This window comes from Fragaria vesca, linkage group LG5 (assembly GCF_000184155.1).
Source record: "Fragaria vesca subsp. vesca linkage group LG5, FraVesHawaii_1.0, whole genome shotgun sequence".
Lineage (NCBI taxonomy): Eukaryota > Viridiplantae > Streptophyta > Magnoliopsida > Rosales > Rosaceae > Fragaria > Fragaria vesca.
The window spans coordinates 24,033,788-24,054,086 of NC_020495.1; the positions used below are offsets into that span (position 1 = coordinate 24,033,788).

At 36.0% G+C, this 20,299-nt stretch overlaps 2 protein-coding genes across 2 annotated transcripts; one reads left to right on the plus strand and one right to left on the minus strand.

Moving 5' to 3' along the window:
- Positions 1 to 1,848: 1,848 nt before the first annotated feature.
- LOC101307892 lies at positions 1,849 to 7,672 on the plus strand. Its single transcript, XM_004300354.1, has 10 exons — positions 1,849 to 2,034; positions 3,218 to 3,331; positions 3,456 to 3,525; positions 3,607 to 3,755; positions 4,265 to 4,366; positions 4,446 to 4,643; positions 6,388 to 6,450; positions 6,562 to 6,759; positions 7,111 to 7,185; positions 7,486 to 7,672. The coding sequence occupies exons 1-10, from the start codon at positions 1,975 to 1,977 to the stop codon at positions 7,591 to 7,593; spliced, it is 1,137 nt and encodes a 378-aa protein (XP_004300402.1). The 5' UTR covers positions 1,849 to 1,974; the 3' UTR covers positions 7,594 to 7,672.
- A 1,846-nt stretch (positions 7,673 to 9,518) lies between these two features.
- Positions 9,519 to 18,045, minus strand: LOC101307593 (LRR receptor-like serine/threonine-protein kinase FEI 1-like). The gene is made up of 14 exons (XM_004300353.1): positions 17,923 to 18,045; positions 17,037 to 17,256; positions 16,287 to 16,422; positions 15,730 to 15,801; positions 15,554 to 15,625; positions 14,868 to 14,939; positions 14,041 to 14,112; positions 13,886 to 13,957; positions 13,447 to 13,544; positions 13,083 to 13,250; positions 12,651 to 12,983; positions 12,247 to 12,492; positions 11,823 to 11,956; positions 9,519 to 10,207 (listed from the first exon to the last, which is right to left on the minus strand). Exons 2-14 carry the CDS (start codon positions 17,131 to 17,133, stop codon positions 9,989 to 9,991), a joined length of 1,791 nt encoding a protein of 596 aa, XP_004300401.1. The 5' UTR covers positions 17,134 to 17,256; positions 17,923 to 18,045; the 3' UTR covers positions 9,519 to 9,988.
- Positions 18,046 to 20,299: the final 2,254 nt, after the last annotated feature.

The following is a 20,299-nucleotide window of genomic DNA, read 5'->3' on the forward strand; positions in this document are numbered from 1 at the left end:
CAAAGAAATCCAGTGAGACTCCTGCGTCTCCGGTGATTTTCCAATCACCATCAATTTTCTGGCTACCGGTGACCGGAATCCGGCAGCCAGTGTCCGGTGACGGGAATCAGGCAACCGGTATTCGGCGACCGGAATCCGGCGACCGGCGACCGGCGCTGGTATCCGGTGTGCTTCCGGGAAAGTCTTCCCTTCTTCTTTTTCTTTTTTCTCTTTAAATAAAGGTTAAGGGTAAAAAGTCTTTTAAAATATCATTTTATTATATTTTAATAAAGATTTGTGTATTTGGGCTTAAAATAAGTATCTTGTATTCAAATGGGCTAATAAAAAAGATTATCATTGAAATGGGGTTTGACTGTTTCTATTTTGTGCAAATGGTCTTTTTTCCTTAATATAATAAATAAGCTTAATTGATGTTGTCTTAAATACCTTGATTATGAGTTTAATTGATGTTGTCTTAAATACCTTGATTATGAGTTTTTCTTCTGACACTAACATTTTTCAATCAATTTGCAAGAATCATGTAGTTTTCTTTATTTTTATGAAAAAATCTATATTAAAGGAATTCATTCTCTAATTTATGCATAAGGTAAAATATAATATGAATAAAATATATGAACCCTATACCCTAAACCCTATACCCTATACCCTGAACCTATACCCTAACTCTATACCTTAACCCTATACCCTAAACCCAATTTTTGGGTTTCTTCTTTTTAGGTATATTATCATATCATGCTCTACTTAATAGGTACATTAGAAACGTAAGTAGTAACCCTAAACCCTAAACCCTAAACCCTAAACCCTAAACCCTAAACCCTATACCCTAAACCCTGAACCTATACCCTAACTCTATACCCTAAACCCTATACCCTAAACCCAATTTTGGGTTTCTTCCTTTTAGGTATATTATCATATTATGCCATACTTAATAGGTACATTAGAAACGTAAGTAGTATAGAGTAAAATGTTCTCTCGATTAGGATGGAAATGATATAATAACATACCTAAAAAGAAGAAAATTAATCAAAGAACAAGAACGTGTACCTTACAATTAGACATTTTTTGACTATGTAGAGAGACACCAAATGTGAGCTTAGGAATGAAAAGTATCATCTTATTACAAATGACATACTTCTGTATATAACATATATATATACACTCAAGTTAGTAATAACAAAGTAAGAAATTAAAAAATGTAATTGATTATGACAAAGTTAAATCAAACTAAATTTTAGCTAGTATTTAAGTTTCAAATTGATGCTAAAATTGAGAAATATACCAAATTTAGCTTTCTACTGTCTGAAGGGCAAATTAGAGAAACCGAAAAATGAAGAAAACTATTAATTATAGACATTTGCTCTATATGGTATGTTTGCTTATGTGGAGTGGGTGTAAAATAAAAGAAAAATATGTATGGGTTTGTCTTAAAAAAGGTCTAACATTTTGGGTTTTTATCTAATTTTCTCTTTTTTTTCTTGTTTTTTTTTTCTAAAAAAAAAAGAAAGAAAAACCTCTTCACAATCTATCAAACTGGTCAAAATGTTGGAGGGAGGTGTTTGGCAAACTTGGGACATAATCTACTGTGTGCTAGCTGGAGTTCTACTTTTCTTGATTCTATTTCTCAAGCTGTCCATTTTTTCTGATTTGATGTGATCGAGGTTCTTCGTTGTAATATTATTTCTATTTTATTGAAAAAAAAAAAACTCGTAAAAATGCAAAAAGGGAGTAGCAGCAACGGAGTTCAAAAAAACATTCAAAAAGAAAAAAGAGAAAAGAAACCGTTGTTTAAGAAGAAGGAAAGTAAAACTGGTTCATATTCCCGTCACTTCTAAAACTAAAAGTGTCGGAAACCAAAAGTCCCCACTTTTTCTATATTCGTTTTCTTGTGTCTTTCTATTCCCTTTAGAAAGCCAGAACGACTTTTCTCTCAGACCGATCGATCTTAGCTAGTTAGATAGCTTTCTCTGCTGTTTTATGGAGTCTATACGGAAACAAGCCACCAAGCTCAGGGAGAAAGTCGCTAAGCAACAGCAGGTTTGCTCATTCATTCTCTCTCTAGCTCAACAGATCCTCTTCAACTTAGCATAGCATCTAACTCTTTCTGTTTTGTCTCTTTTGTTTAGTTTGGTTTTTCTGAACAATGGGCAAGTTAACTTTTTTGGATTGTGCTGTTGGTTTTGGTTTTTGACTGATTTGGATGGCTGTGGAATATTCAAATTGTGGGTTGTTTCTGTTTAATGGTTCCAAACGTTGTTCAAATTTCATGGCTTTTTTGGATTGTCGTATCAATTACGCATCTTTGTTATCATTTGATTTCAAACGAGGTGAAGATTGAAGTAGGGCGGCCAAGTAGAACTAGATAGTGATAAGAAAGGCCTGATTCGTATCCTTGGGTCTGTGAGTTAGAGTATTAACAGGGTGCTGGAGCGAATGCAGTCTCATTTCTTCACCTAAGTTTTGTGGAATCATACATGAAAGTTTAATATTGGTTGAACTCACTGAATTGATCATATATACTGTAACTCTGTAAGGATGATCCTTTTCATTTTTGTCAAGAAAGAAATGAAAAATATGGAGTTTACTGAAGGGTGAATAACCTTCCTTGCCTAATAGCTTTAGGTAATGTTAAGACGCGGGCAGCGGTAAAAATCAGTTGGTGCTAAATCTCAACTAAGAAATCCTTTTGTGCCGTTTTCAATGTGGATCCTCCTTGATCCTTTGTCAGGAGACACATAAGATTGATGTGGAAGGTTTTTCCAACACGCTGTTATGATTTGGAGAGTCTGGATAGATTAATTGATAAATTTTGAAGTGCTTGTCATGCTGTATGCCTATATGGCTTCAGTCTCTTAAACTATCAGTTATGAATATAAGGAAAATGTCTTGACATAACGCAAACTCAAAATGATATGTATTTCCTTTATATACTCAAGGAAGTCAATTGGACTTCAAGATCCGTTCTGTTAGATTAAAAAGGAATTATAAGTTAAGTCCATCAGAAAGTGATGGAAGTTTTGATATTCGAATTTTGGGTGACCACAGTAGATTCTGCGTTCTGGCTTTTACCTCACTTTTGATCAGTACAAATAGAAGAAAATATAGAGTTTCTTGTTTCTCCTTAGATAGTTTAGTAGAAGAAGAAATTACTTGGTGATTGAATAGACATAATTCCATTTTGTTAAACCCAGGTCCTCAATAGTATGTTAATATGTTGTAGGCTGTATTGAAACGATTGGGAAGTTTAAGTAATGAAGCTGTTATGGTTGATGAAGCTGAAATTCTGTGCCACCAACAACTTCATGATTTGTACACTTCTACGAGGGCTGCGAAGGTACAACGATGATGCGTAGTTTTCATTTAACTACTGATTAATTGCATTTGATATCACCAATGACATGTGTGAGGCACCTCTTGTTAGTGCATTCAGAAATGGTTTATTCTTGCTATGTTGACAGCATTTTCAGCGGAGTATTGTTCGGGGAGTTGAAGCTTTTATTTCCATCAGCTCAAAACAAATGGAAATAGGTGACTATGATTTCCTTTATTTACTGTATTTGGTTACTGACTGTTCTACAAGTATAGCTGATGAAATTCATCTTAATTTAGTAAGAAAGTTGGCTGAAGATTGCCGCAAATATGGAGCTGAAATTCAGAATACTAGTACCCCTCTGTTTAGAGCTTCAACTTACTTTGGTACTTCACACGATTCAATTGAAGAAGAGAGAGAGACTTTCCTTAGGATCCTAGGTGAGCAGGTAATTTCTTTACTGTAGTTTTATATTTGTTCTTTCGAATAGGTTGCAATGAATCTTGTGAACTGAAAGTATTCTAGCATATTTCTAAGATGGTCTAAAGAGTTGTCTGTAAAAATTAAGCATTTTGTGAGAAAAATGGGGCAAAATGTAAAACAGTGAGCGAAAATATGCACTACCTTGTGAACAAATTGATCCTGTGGCATATTTTTGACTGCATGAATGCAGTCAGCTATGGAAGTCATGATATTTTTTATTTCAGTGGAATTCATTGAGCCTATGGGCTGCACAAACAGAAGTTTCCTTCGGGCATCTCATTAACCCACTCAACCTTAGTGATGATGGTACTAATCCAAAGCTGTTGGAGAATGACAACAGGCTTTACCAAATGAATCAACTCCCCTTCTATAAGGCTATAATTATCAAAACTTAATGTACCCAATTTGGAGATACTTGCAATCCTTCCATTGAGTTTTGTTTTTTTAATCATGCTATGGGTATAAATTTTTTAGGTTTATGAACCTTTACGGACACAACTAACTGGGTCTCCTTTGGAGGATGCTCGTCACTTGACTCATCGTTATGATAAATTGCGTCAGGAGGTCGAAGCCCAGGTATGTCATGGCTGCAGCAGGTGTATCAATTGGTCTAGGAACATCCATATTCACAGAGAATACTCTATCTTCTTATCAGGTAGCTGAAGTATTGAGGCGTCGATTAAAATCCAAAGCTTCTGGATCTTCTGAAAGTTCCTTGAAGCTTCAAAATACAGAAGCGAGATTGACAGAGCTTAAATCCACCGCAGTGGCACTTGGCCGAGAAGCGACTTCTGCAATGTTGTCAGTTGAGGCTCAGCAGCAACAGATGACTTTCCAGAAGCTCCTTACTATGGTATCATTACTGACTTTATATGACAACTGATAAATCCTGGTTTGCGTTTATGAACATAAATAAATTGTGTTTTTGTGTGAAAGATTAATAATGTAAAAGCTGTTATGATGTTTTGGATGTATGGTTTTGATGCTTAGTTGTGCTTCCGATGGAGTTTAAACTAGGGGAATGGATTCTTATTTAGGAAGCCATTTCCTTACCATACTACTACATCAATCCCTTAGATATATATCCGACACTTTCATAAGCTTATCTTTGTTTTGTTTGGAGCGCGTGCATTAGTGATCGTATTTCACAGTTAAGAGCTATATACTATTGTACACAACTCTTAAAACTCTGTCATCTTTATTTTTAGGTAGAAAATGACTACACCCTGTTGTTGGTTATATTACTTATATACAAAAGGTATTGAAAATGTTTGGAGTTTGGACAGGCACATTTGAAAGGTTGAACATGTTAAGGTGATCCTTCTAAGTTATCCTTCTAGTGACGCATTGACACATTCTCATGATCTAAACAGCAAAAGAGCTGATCAGAAGTGTTTCCATGATTTCATCAGGATCTGATGTTGCCTATTTAGCCGCTTGATAATCTAGCCGATTTCTTACAGTTGCTTTCATTGATTGAATTCACGTTTGATCAAATTTTTCTTTATCTTGCTGTAGTTTCACCCTTTCATTTGACCAGATATTCTTTCCAACTGTTTCATTAGTCATTAAATGCCTATTTATTCATTACCCGATCTGCTTGTACCTTTTTCCATTTTTTGGAAGCTCTTTCTCAATCATCATGACATATCCTTCTTCTCATGTGTCATAGGAATATGATGTTACGTGAAGAAGGTTGGTGAAGCATTTAAGTGGGATGCCTTTTTCTTTCCCAATGGCGACCCTATATTGGTGCTATCATTACCCCACCATATTTCTAGATATCTGGTACCATTGTTGGAACATCTATTGTTGCAGCTCTATTATTGAAATAAGGTGTACAACACAACAACTCAGCTTGGACCAAAAGTAGTTCCTTTTGTTTTTCTTCATCTAGTTAAATCCTTCTTGATCAATTAGCCAAAATTAAGATGCAAACTATGGGTGCCTATTTTGTATAGCAATGCATTAGCAATCTTCCTAGAGTATAACTTGGTTGTAAAGTGTGATACATATGAAATTAATTAACCAAGTCTAATATCCATGTGTCTCTGTGCCAAAATTTCCATGTTTTGTTTCTTTCCAATTCTTGCCAACTTATAAGATCTCCTTATTGAAGCTAAAACAATAATATCATCCAAAAAATTATATGTTGTAATTTATTTGTTATCGCATCAATTGCATGATATTGAATAGAAAAATATTGGAAATAGTAGTCACTTTATTTATTAGGTAGCTAATGAAAGCACACCAGAAGCATCTGACTTGTGGTTATGTTCACAGAAGAGCATGCATTTTCATAGTAGATTTAACGAGGTATCTGTTACTCGTAAGATAATGCATGCATTATCCGTCCACATTCAATTGTAAAGAAGCTATTTATGATTTCTGATTTACGTTCTCTCTCAAAGGTGTGCAAATCTCTCGTTATTTATTTGGAATCAAAATTTATAATTCTACAGTTCTGGTGTCCAACTGTGCAATGTAAGTGGTGTTGTCGTCGTATATTGGTCTTAATACATTTGGTACGGTATAAGTAATGTGGATTTTTATCTTATTTTTCATTTCTGTACTGAGTGTAGTAAAACATTTTGTAGGTTGATGCTGAAAGATCTTATCATCAACATGCACTTGCTATTCTAGAGAAGTTACATGCTGAGGTTATAATATGCAGCAGAGCTCTGCTCGTTTTGTCATTGTATGCTGTTTACTAATCTCTTGTATAGACATGAAAAGTTATGACTCTGACTGGCTGCATTTCTAATAAATAGATGATTCTGGAGAAGCTACCACAAGACTTTTCATTAGAATCAGAGAAAGTGCATCCAAATGCTAGTGCAAAGAGATCGGATGAGAAGCTACCACAAGACTTTTCATTAGAGTCAGAGAAAGTGCATCCAAATGCTAGTTCAAAGAGATCGGATGATCATGAACAACTTACTCAAGATGACAATTTTTTCATTGCAAGAGTAAGGCCTTCAAAATCCAAGATAATTCATTTCTCCGCACCCAAATGAAATTGAGCACGTGCTAGTCTGAGTTTCTGTTTTTTAGGAGTATGTGCATTTCACATTGATTCTTTTTACCTTATTGTATTCTTTTCTTTTGTCCTTAGAATTTGGTATTAGATTTTACTGAACTTTATTCAACTTTCATGATATGACTGTTTGCAATATGTCTAACTCACTAATCACTATCAGTTGCAACCACTTTTTAAAAGTCCCACTTTATGAAAGTATAGTTTTTGACTTGACTTTACCAATTCTATGTGTAATTCCGAGTTTTTCCCCCCACTGAATTAGTTTCTACATCATATGCAGGCTATACACCCATTTGATGCTCAAGCAGACGGAGAATTGAATCTATCAGTTGATGATTATGTTGTGGTTCGTGAGGTACTTGAACCACTGCTAGATTAATTATAGCCTATTCACAGTTCTAGTTACCTTTCATTTGGATGTTTAATCGGAAGGGATGACTAGTTTATAAAAGGAATGAGATTTTCTAGAAATTTCTCCCTTGAGGTAGAAGTGTTATAGGCTAGTAATTATTTCAATCTTTGAAACAAACAATTAGGATACAATGGCAAAGCTACCTTACAAAGAATTCTTATCCTTTTCTTTTCCTAGTTCACTTAATCTGTAGTGATTATTATTTTTTTTCTTTTAACTTTTGCTTTCACGTTTGTTTTATAGGTGGGCCCTAATGGATGGTCTAAAGGGGAATGCAAGGGCAAGGCCGGGTGGTTTCCATCTGCGTATATAGAGAGACAGGAAAAGGCACTAGTGAGCAAATTATTGTAAGCAAGTTTATTACCACGATCTTTCGTTCTTCAAATCTCGTAGATTAAACTTGGCTCGGTAGAATCTGTATATTAGTATATAGCTAAGGCTTTCTCTGTTTTGTTTTGAAAAGAGTATAACCTAAGCTTTTGGCTGTATGATAGTTTCAAGTTGGATGAAATGCTTGGTCCTTTATGGCTTGCATTGTGCTGTGCAGATTTAAAATTATATTTGTAACTATGTATTGTTTTTTGAGATCAATAAAGCAATTACGGTGTTATTAATTACCTTTTCTTTGAAGCATCTAAACCCCGGAATGTGTTAAATTCTTATGTTTGTAATTTGGAGGCTTTGAATCAGGATTATTGGCCAAATTGGATTGTAGTTTTCTTTTTAATTTAAAAAAAAACTAAAACAAAAAAAAAAAAAAAAAACAAGATTGTTTTAGGAAAATTTCACCAAGGTCAAGTTTGTAAATGGTAAATCCTTCTTCAAATAATCTGTAAATTGATCTCTAAGGTCAATTTTGATTTCAGTTCTGGGAAAAGAAAACGAAAATAAAGTTGGTTTAAGTTTCTGTGTGATTGGGAAAAGCAGCTTCTCTCTTGGCCAACCAGCTTAATGCTTGAGCAACCTCTTTTTTTCGGAAATGAAGCTTGAGCAACCTTAAAGCTGTTAAGCGGAAGACTTTGGTTTCAAACAGTACTCTAGTCTAGTTAATGGAGTTAACTAGAGTATCGGCTGTGAACCGTAAAGATGGAGAATAAGGCTATTTAGATTTCACATGTTTGACTGCTAAACACACATCACTAGTCTACTAGCCACATTATCCCAACTTTTTGAAAGAAAAAAAGAAAGAAAAAGAGATATAGCATCATGCCCGGAACTCTTTGATGGATGCATTTGGAACAAAGCTATTTAGATTTCACTGCGAGTACTGAGCTGTAATAGCTGCATTCATAGCAGGGGTCACGCTAAGACTTGGTGAACAGCTTCCTCACACACCCCTTCAGTTTTGTACACTTGAGAAAAATGGTTGACTGGAGTAGTCTTTGTTAGATCAGGTTCAGTCAGTCGTTGGCCTGTGACATTGTTCAAACCCTTGCTGGTGTTCTTGGCATGCGTATTTGAAGCTTTTCGACGAAAAAAAGTGTTCCTCTCTGCCTTTTTCAACGACACTGCCCTTGATCTTTACCTCCAGTTAGTTTCTTGCTATGCAAGAACAGTATTGAACATGCAGAGGCAACTGCACTTCGTTATTGAGTTGGGGAGTACAGCAGCATCATCAGCTCCTTCATTTTGTGTTGCTACATCATTTTTTTTTTGCTTGACTGAACCTTCATTATGCCACTGCATTAATATTTAATAGTTGGCGTGTATGTTTAATTTTTCCAGCCACAGTTTGTACTTTGTACAGGAGTACCTTTTGCGGCAGTAGCCCAACCATCCTGAATATTTTTTTGCAACTTACGTGAGTGCAACATTTCTTCACCACGCAGTCTTCTTTGTGCACTATGCTTCTTTTCTCTACACGCCTTAAGCTCAACCAAAATACGGCAACGGTCTGATTCTGATGGTGACGAAGTGACCACCCTGGACTCCAGATTTGGTTATGTATCAGAAGAGGGTTTCTGATAATATCAGAAAACAAGATTTGGTTTCTTGGCATATACCATGTCAACAAAGGCGCTTTGAGTTTCCAGATTGGCAATGCCTCTGATAGCACCAATGTCAACAATGGGAATGTTTCTCAAGAATGGCAAATTTGGGTTGTCTACTGCCTCACATCAACACCCCAACGTGCCTTGGCAATTCTTGCTACTGTTGGTCAAAATATCTCCAGAAAGAGTTGATGGTGTTTGTTTCAGTCAAAAATGACGAAAACGAAAATTAAAGCACATTTAATAATTGAATTTGTAGGAGGGGGAATGTAACACTACAAAAGAGAAACCACAACAGCCTCAGACTCTTACTACTATATTCATCTAACTGATTATTGTCATAAAATCATATTTTACAAAATGGCATCAACAAGAATCACTTGTGGAGAGGCCACCTTTCGATTTATATCAATATCATATACACTTAATGTAGGGAGGAACAAAAAGGCAAGTGGACTTACAACAACAAAAGAGAACAAACGATAGAAAGAGAGCACTCATCTGAAATGAGATTAAGGGAGCAAATAGCCCCCCAGAAGGACAGAAATTCATTGATGATCAATAAATTGATGGTCATGTACCATGGGCAAAGGGACAGCTGCAGGTCACTTGTAAATCTTGCTAAGCTGCAGAAAAAAATTGAACGGATGAAATGGATACTGTACCTTTGCAGATACTGAGCCCCTCCAACTGTTTGCTGTTTGTGCACGTATATGCAATTCCGAACTTTCCACATCCACACAGGTTTTTTTTTCTTAATCAGAGTTGGAATCGTAGAAGTCACTAGGGCATGGTGTCATAACCTCAGATTCAAGCAGCTGGACCACCCTGTGCATGGTGGGTCGGTCTTCTGGACTTGAAGAAACACATTGAATGGCAACGGAGAGCAAGGCATCAAGGCTTTCAGCTTGCACTCCTTCACACTGCGGATCAACAATGTCTCTTTGCCTATCCTCTGTGACCAGAAAATTTAACTGCAAAGAGCGTTAATAAACAGATTAGGAGAGCTTCTTGCAAGGACACCTCGGATAAGTTATGCATCCTGAAACATTCAGTTTCATGAGGAAAAACTCTTGCTACCAAGAGCAGAAAGTTATCAAATTCTCAAGGGCAGTCCAAACAGTTCACAAAATAGACCAAGTAAATTGCACGTTTTTAGCCAAAAATAAATAAGAACTTTGCACATGCCAACCAAATGTAAAACCATAAGATCCCATCATAATTAGAAGATAATGTGTCAAAAGAGTTTATAGCATGTTCTAATTCATTCCAGCAGTTTCTTAAAGTTCCTCCACAGCTACTCCCTTAATTCTCCCTCAATGATCCTACTTCCCTCCCACTGAAAATTTTAGCCTTCTTTCAAACAATTTCAGCTTCTACTTAACAATGCCCATCCCATTATTACTAGAAGATAATGTGTCAAAAGAAAAGAGTGTAAAGCATGTCCTAATTCATTGTCCAGCAGTTTCTGGAAGCTCCTCCAAGCTACTCCCTTATTTCTCCCGCAGAGATCCTATTTCTCTCCCACCTAAAACTTTAGCTTTCTTTCAGACAATTTTAGCTTTTACTTAAGAATGCCCATCCCTCCAGTAACAGCCATTAACTATGTCAGCCTCACATATATTAATTGACCTTCCTTCTAATTCCCCAAACACCTGAAATTAACTATGCCTCAGCCATTTCTTCCTTTGCCCTCCCTATTCCAGCACCTCTCCAATTGCAATTAATTCCAGACTTCGGGGTTTTAATCCTCTTTTCCCTTTGATAGAATTGCAGCTTTTACATTCCTTTTAAGTGAAACTGATGCTATTGTTGCCAGAAAATATATAACTCTTATAAGGGATCCTTTAGTGACCTCCATCCTTTTATGAGAATGAGTATAGAGAAAATGATAATGATCAACAATATTTGAACTCCAATCCCTCTCATATGCAATCAAATGACATTGACTGTCAATGGACAATCACAAGGGAATAAACTTGACTGTGCATTTACTCAGATTCTCTTGGTGGTTGAATAATTTACACATCAGTTCAAAACCTACATAATTAAAATCTAAAATTTGGATAGGTAACAACCAGTAGTTCAAACTTCAAACTACATCCAAGTACTGAAGAGGAATCATGAATATACCAAGTAGTTGTTTGCTTACGTTAACTTTTTCTTTGAAAAACAAACACGAGTAAACTAGCTAACATTCAGCCAACGACAAGAATTGTACATTCAAATTTCTCATTTCTATAGGCCCATTTAATTAGGTACAGTATTTCGAGAAGTATAAAAATATTTAATGCTCAAGCACATTTGACAGCAGAGACCTACAAAATATTCTAAACCATTACTGAAACAGTGCCTTGTTATAATTGAAAATGCAGGAAAACCATATGACACTATCCAAAACAAATAGAGACACAAGTTATAGTATAGGTAGTGACAGTTTTCAACAGCCAAGTACTGTAGTCAACTTCACGGAAGACGATTTGCATTTTTGCACTTAATTTCAGAAAAAATAAAGTTTACTAATCCATAAAAACAATACAACTATAAGAGAAGATTGTGACAGACACTATATTTCGTAAAGAGACGTACCCAGCCAACAATGTTGAGGCCTTTCTCAATGAATGATGCATCTGTGGGTCTCTTCCCACTCAACACCTCAAGCACCAGGACCCCAAAACTATAAACATCAGTCTTTTCAGTTGCTCTACCACTTTGCATATACTCTGCCAATGACATCTTATAATTCAGGATGTATACAAATGTAACATACAATTCAAATAAACTTGATTTTATTACAATTTTACTCTCTTATAAGTTAAACTGTCTTGCAGACTTGCAGTTGACCCTAAGAAAAATATACTGTCTTGCTGTATGTTTATTTTTCTTTTTCGTAATTATTGATATCCCACTACTGTTGAATTGGGCAGTCAAAATTTTGCAAACTATAAGGTTTTGAAGAACTAAGAGATCAGCATATTCAACATGAATGCCTGGTCAAATTTACAGTGCTTACCTGGAGCCAGATAACCAAATGTTCCAGCAACAATTGTTGTAATGTGAGATTCTTCGTCCTCCAACAGTTTGGCGAGTCCAAAATCAGATACTCGTGCCTCAAGATTTCCATCGAGTAATATATTGCTTGACTTTATATCTCGATGTATGATCCTAGGCGAGCAATCATGATGCAAGTAAGCCAGGCCCTTTGCTGCTCCCATTATAATATTCAAGCGTGCATCCCAGTCTAGCTGCTCAGATCTTTCTGTTCAACGCATTACAACATATCAGTATTTCAATGTTTAAGTCAAGATGACAACAAGTTAAAAAAATGAAAAATAAATAAACTGCATTTCCACTGTACCAGATGTATGTGTAAGAAAGACAAAAGCAATAAAGATAAAAACCAGAGAAACATCTCACCGTGAAGAGCTTCGTCGAGGCTTCCACCAGATAGGAAATCATAGATCAACAACTTTGATGTAGGAGAATTGCAATATCCCCTCAAGTTCACTAAGTAGCGGTGTTTTATACTTCCAAGAATTTCTAGCTCCCTTTCAAAAAAACGATCAAAGCCCTCATTCATCTTTACAATTCTTTTTAGTGCAAATAGATTGCCATCATCCATTGCAAGCTTGTACACTGTTCCAAAACCCCCAACACCAATTATGTGTTCCTCATTCAAAGTCTCTAATTTCTTAATGATGTCTTTAGAAGAGTACGGCAAATCTCCATGAAACATAACAATTGATGCACCTGAAGAAACAAGTCTTTTAGTAGAAATGTTGAAAACTAGGAACTTGACTCTGTTCGCGTAAATCAAATGATAACCTAGAATGTAGCTAAGAACATTACCTTCTCTGACATCCATTGCAAGACCTTTAGTGTCAAGTTTACCAAACTTCTTATAAAGAAAGCAACCCCAGAAACACATGAGAGCCACCAGAAGCAGTGCTCCTACAGTTGCTGATGCACTAATTAGTAGCCGGCCAGAGTATTTCTTCTTTCCACCTTGACTTTGTTCTACAAAGGTCAAATCAGAATTATTGGAAAAAGGTTGGTGTTGGATAACATAATGTTGTAAACATTTTACTTTTCTGGAGGGAAACTACCAAGTTTTGCAAGGACTTAACAGACTTCAAAAGCCATACGCTTCCCTAGAAAATTCTGAATGCTTATCAATATTGAACCCATCTATTTCACGTCCAAGGACGCTTACCTGAGTTTGGGGATTGGGAATTTGGAGCAGAGCCTCCATTGTCATCTTTGCATATCACATTGATTTGTTTCCCACACAAACCACGATTTCCAACAAACCTGCAGTGAAATGTATTAATACACTTTGAAACATGAAATCCTTGCAATAGTTCAATAAGATTCTGATCAGTCACTGAGGAAGTTAGGGATCTTAATCAAATAAGCCTATCTGAGTGGACAGTAGGGAGAAAATAATATGAAAGCAATCCTTTCAACATTTATAGATTACTATGGCCTCTCTGTAGAAGTAATTCATCTTAAGGGAAGACAAAAGAAAAAATACAAATAAGAAAACAATGAGATTTGAAATGAACAAGCATTCCCATGGTCCTGAATTGGTGTGAATTAACAGCTATAGGTAACCCTAAACACATAAACTATACAAGATGAGATGTACTTACGAGCTTTCAGGCAAGTTGGTAAGGATGCCATCAGATGGTATTGGTCCAACAAGAAAGTTATTTGACGCATTGCTGCAAAAATTCAATACAACAAATATATTAAATTAAATTTCACAATAAATCCCACATTTTCAGTATAAAATAAGGCTACTCACAAAGTATGAAGATTATCCAACTTCCCCAGAGACAGAGGGACACTTCCACTCAGAGAGTTACTTGAAATATCTCTGTAATATTGGAAGATAGAATACTGATGAGTTCCAAATTGTAACACCAAATGCACCGGAATTAGGAATCAATTGATTAATGATTTGGATTTTTTTTTGTAACAACATAACAATCGGTGGTTATTAAGAATCTCACATCACAATAATTTGCAAATCCGAAATTTAATGGTTGTCATTCCCAGCAAGAAACAATCATATCATGCCATCTCATTGCTTTAGTAAATTATTTCTTCTAAGTAAGCATAAGTTCTTTTAAATAACCTTTTAATAATGAAAGTATAAAAGTTAAAATAACATTAGCATAACAGAAGACACGAAACATGGGAACATTGCTAGAAGCCCAGCAAGCATATCTACTACTTTGGAAAGACGGTACAGAATGAAATTTTGTTAAGAAAAATACTAATCGTGGATTAAAAAAACATCCATGTATTCTCAGTTACACCACAATGAATCACAAAATTCATTGCATAATGTTTGTAATAGAGATTCACATTATAATTTCAAGTTGTAGATAATGATAAAAGAAAGTAGTCTTCTGCCAGCAAGAAGATGTACTACTATTTATTTACTTTACCAATACAGTGGATTCAAATTACTGATCACTATAATGAACCCTGTTCTTTTAAATACCTCAGTAAAATTTAAAAGTTTGAAGGATTCAAAAAATACAAAAAGTAAATTTAAATAGTTAAGAAGAAAGAGAAAGGTAAGTAAGAAGAAACAGTGGATTTAACAGGCAAGAAAGGACTCACAAATACTGGAGGTCAGAAAGCTTTCCCAAATCACTGGGGATTAATCCGCTTAAGTAATTACCCTGCAAGTATCTGTAGCAACAAAAGTCAACTTTCAGCATGACCCTACAGGATTACTCCAAAAACTACTGAATTATGAATCAGAAAATTATTTAATGTTTTTAGTGCATATGTAAAAGATATAGCAGGTCATATCAGTCATTTTCATGTGATGAAATTTCAGTCTGATTCTCTAAATTATCAACATGTTGAAATGTTAGTTTCAAGAATAAGTGATTAACAGACTTAAATTCAAACTGAAATCTTAGTGCCTGATATAGACCAACACTATCATAAATTATCAAAAGATAAGACAACTCACTATTTGCAGAGTAATGTCTGTGATATCAAGGTTTAATTAGAATCAAACTAGTTAGGCTGTCTATGATATCAACGGGTGATAATCAATCAAGCATTTTTTTCAGATGCATCAAAGACATCAGTTACTCTACTAATCAACTTTCTAGCCGTTACAGAAAAGAAAATGGAAAGAAAAGAGTCAATATCTGTTATTAAACAATTTGCTTTGTCAAATAACTTCAACCAATAATCTCCAAACGCAAATAAAAGGAACAGTGAGCAAACACCATTTAGTAGTGAACATGGGAACACTCTTTAAATATTAAAATTGGTGGATGTGTACTTACATTCCTTGCAATTTCGTGCAATTCCCCAAGTCTGAAGGAATAGTACCATAGAAGTTGTTGTCATGAAGAGATCTGCACCATGAGACATCATAGACATCATCAGTAAGAGAACACATTTTGATATACCATTAACACAAACTACCAGAGAAGCAAATATATTTCTCCAGGATACATACAAAAACTTTAGCTGATCTAGCTTCCCTATGTCAGGAGGTATAAAGCCACTCAATTTATGACCAGAAAGACTCCTGCAAGGTAAACAAACTTGGTAACTATAATAGCACTTGTCATTCTCATGCATTACACTTAATATGCTGATACACTATCAACTTTATAGAAGGCTACCAAAAATGAAATTTACTAACTAAAGAAAAAATAATCTTTAGCTAAAACTGGATTCATATAAAGGACGTTTTAAACATCATACTTTGTTCTCCCCTTTCAAATTAAAACAAGAAAAGAAAATTAGGTCACCATCATGACTTATAGAGGAATTGTTCTCAACTGGAAAGAAACCAGTTTATTTAAAACAAACATATGGAACAAGAAACCTGCATCCCAATTCTCAACTGAACTTTTAAATCTTATATTTCTCCCCCACCCCCAACTGCCACTTAAAGCTATGACACACAACTAGAAAGTTATGTTACACCTAAATCCCAAGAAACAAGTGTACGTCTGAAATGCATAGAACGTGATACAAGACATAATCAGAGGTATGCTGAGAACTCACAAGCTGATTACTTTCTTGGTTTTATTTTCACATTTTACTCCTTTCCAATTACATGGATCAGGATCTTCTGGTCTCCACTGAAGTAGAATGCCATCTGAACTAACAACTGCTGTCCTAAAGCTTAAAAGTGCCTCACCTACAAATTAGGAAAAGGATTCAACACAGAATAAGTTAATCATTTTAATAAGATCAATAAAGATAGAAAAAAGATTCAACGTACAACAGATTATGGCATGTCTCACTACTTCAGTTTGATCAATAGCCAAAATGTGCCTCGCTCCAAAATCTTGTTGGCCAGACTATTAGTATGGTTGACAACTTATGCAAAATATGTTACTTCCTAGCATATAGAGTAGAACTATTCCTTTGGTTTATCCCATATTCCACTCCTTTGTATGATTTTTAGCACAAATCTACTAAGCTAAGCCGTAAAAGCAAATGTTCCCTCACTGGAAAAATCTAGTTGGCCAGTCCTTATAATATGTTTGCAAACTATGCAATTTATCCGACTTCCTAGCAAATACAGTGGAACAGGCAACTGTTTCAGATTAAGAAAAGACTATTATCCCAATTAGTTCTTCTAACCAGTAACCACACTCCCATTAAGCAAACAGCAAACATTAGATAAAAAAAAATTCAGTATTTGGTAATTACACTGAATGTTGTAGTGATAATGATACTCCTTAAGCAGACCGCTCAAAATATAAGAGAAAATGTACAAAACATAAATAAAAAAAGATGTCAAATTACCATCAACACTGATTGCTCTGCCTTTGTTCACCGTAATATAAATCAGTAGAATGTAAAGAAGCCACAGCCCTCTCCATTTCACCAAAAACATGCCCATGGTGGCACTTGTCAAGCATAATAAAGCTACTACAATTCATCTAGCACACCAATCTTCAGTACGCGTCCCTCTAATTGAAGATGACATCCAGCAGCCGGAAATGCAAGCAAAATAAAAGAAGGCCTGGAAGAGAATAACCAAGTTCAGTAGCAGGCTCGTTGAAGAAATTGACCAAATAATTTAACATCGGTGTCCACTTTAGTTTTCTGTTAGAATCATGCATTCGAGTACATCAAGTAATCTTTTATGTCGGACAGTCGCATGTTTCTATTTACATTCCTTTGCATGTTCAGATCACACGCTACGGCAATAACCTGAGCTAATAATGTATTTACATTCCGATACAGTCACCAAACTACTCACCAGAATCATTAAAAGATGCTCTCCCTTTGCCCCATCAAATCCCACACAAATACATTCTATTACAGATTATAAAAAGAAAGAAACATTCTTTTCATAGTGATGAAGTCAACTATGTTAACTTCAAGTCCAAATTGAAACACCTTTTTAACTAATGATTAAGTTTCAAAACACCTAATTTACTATAACAACCTCTCATCCCTAACTGTATCAAATCAAATCAAATCAAAAATGTCCTTTCGCAAATTCACTAGTACATTCAAAAACTAATCTCCAAGCTTGAAAACTAATTGAATTGCACTCCAATTCACCGTGAATTACATTTCCAATCAGTTCAAAAATCGAATAAAAAAAACTGGAAGCAGCAAATGAAGAAAACAAGAGGTGAAGCGAAACACCACGAGGTGAAAAACTGGAGAGAAAATTTACCGGAGACGCGGTGAAGACGGAGGACCAGCAGCTTCGATCTGAGATGAATGCAGGTCGGAGCGGCCAGAAGAGAAAAGGCCAAAACGACACCGCAGCACTATCTGGCACTACTAGTCGAGAGTCGAGACGAGGCTGTGAGATTTGTGTGACGTCTAAGCAGAGAGAGAGAGAGAGTGTGTGGAATTTAGATGCTTTGGAATTAAAAAATAAATAAATAAATAAAAAGGAGTATAAGCACAACCAATTAAAAACAAATTGGCCTCGCACGTGCCTACCGTGACGTTGCGCACGTGCCCCCGACCGACACCTAAAGTCCCCATCCTTTTCTTTTCCTAATGCTGATCGAAATCAAAGATTCTGAAAATTAAGCAAATTTAGTATCCAAACGCGACCCCACGTGATGATGTCGGCGGGGTGGTCGTAGGCGATTTCGGCGGTGAGGGCACGGCTGGGGTGGAAGACGGCTCCGAGCCTCTGAGTGAGAGGGATGGGGTCGGAGGAGAGAGAAGATAAAAAGAGGTTAAAAGAATTAAAGGTGAATGTTTTAATTCTTCGACTTAAACAGGGTATAGAATGGAAAGAGAAAAATTATATTTTTGATTTGTTTTTCTTCTTACATGTGGCAAGCTGAGGGTGAACAATCATAATGAGTGTAAAGCTAGCACTCTCCTAACGGAAATTGAAATTGGAGATTGTGTCGCCTAAGAACTAAAATTTCAGGCATCGAGAAAATTTTGACGGTCGAAAAATTGGATATTTCAATAAAAATATCGGAAAGTATCGATATCGTTAAAATTTAAAAAAAATGATTGAAAGATAGTGACATTATTAATACATGTATATGTAGTTACTTAATATATATACAACTTTGTCGAGGTGGTTGGGGTGTTCCACTACCTCCTAGGTCACGAGGGTTTGAATCCCTTCACCAAATTCTTGTTTTTTATTCAGAATTTTCAAAATTGGGTGTTACTTTAGCCCACTTTCAAACAAAAAATCGAGTATTTCGGGAAAAGTTCGAACATTTCGTTTAATATCGCGAGATTTCGAAAATCTCGCACGATATAACCTCGGTATGTCAATTAAATATCGGCATATGAGAAAAACGAACTTATCGCCGATATTTCGGCGATAAAATAAATTTTTAAGTCCTTCACCTCGCCTAAAATTCGTGGGTCGTTAAAGTAGGGTGTGCCTAAAATTCGTGGGTCACTGACATGCACACAATTTTAATTATTATTAGGACCGAAGGAAAAAGACTTTTGTGTTATTATTAGTGACAAGCTATTTGTGCAGCTGGTTACTTTTTTTTTTCTTTAAGAGAGACGCAAAGTCATTTTATTGATGACAAGAAATGTAGGAATACAATTTAAACACAATATATCTTTACGGGCTACGTATACATCGAATTATGCAAAACAACCTAAAACTTAAGCTATTTTAAAATCACAAACACTTGGATAAGATTCATGATCATGTTAGTGTTATGCTGCTCATTTGAAGAAGTCACCGGAACCACACTACACTCGAAAAGTACGTTGAAAACTAAAATACAAGCCCAAAAGTGTACGAGCCTAAAAGCAACACCCTCAAAGAGCGAAACTTAAACCCATGTCATTGGCTCTTGCATTGGGCACCCATGAATCTGGACACCCAAAATCTGAACTCCGTTGAACCGCTAAGTAGCAACGTCGCACACACTGGCCGCTGCACCGACACACATCGTTGTGCCACCATACCACGCTGCCGAGGATCCACAAGCTAGAGCCTTGATCGCTCACTCAAGGAGACGCACAACCATAGCAGATCTAGGTCCACCCACCACCGCCAAGGCCACGTTGTTGGACCCCCAGACACAAATGACTTGAACCAAACACATAACTCTTGTGCCAATCAAACGGGTCCATATCCTGACTCCAAATCCCACCACCAGAAAGACTATGTGTCTAGAGGACCCAAAAGCTTCAAAGAGTGTAGAGGGAGGACGCAACCACAAGAGAGCTGTCAACGAGGCTTCACGAGGGAGATCAGAGGCCATGTGTCGTGATGAGTAGAACCCTAAGCCTAGGGTTAGATGCCACCATATGAGAGAGAGAGAGAGCTCATCTTTTAGGATTCTCCAATGTTGGTAACTATAAGTATGTTAAGATGTATGTTTTACTTTTTTTTTCTTGAATGAAAGATGTACAACCTTTTTACTGATAAATAAAGTTGGTAACAATATAAATTCAAGGGCTAATGATCATTCTAACAAAAATAGAAAATTCAGTGCTCGTTCCAACAAAAAAACTTTTCTAGTGCCCATTCAAACTTTTCTAAAGGAAAAGACATTTCCCCTCCATATCCTTCCATATCATCCACTCCCTCTCTCTCTCTC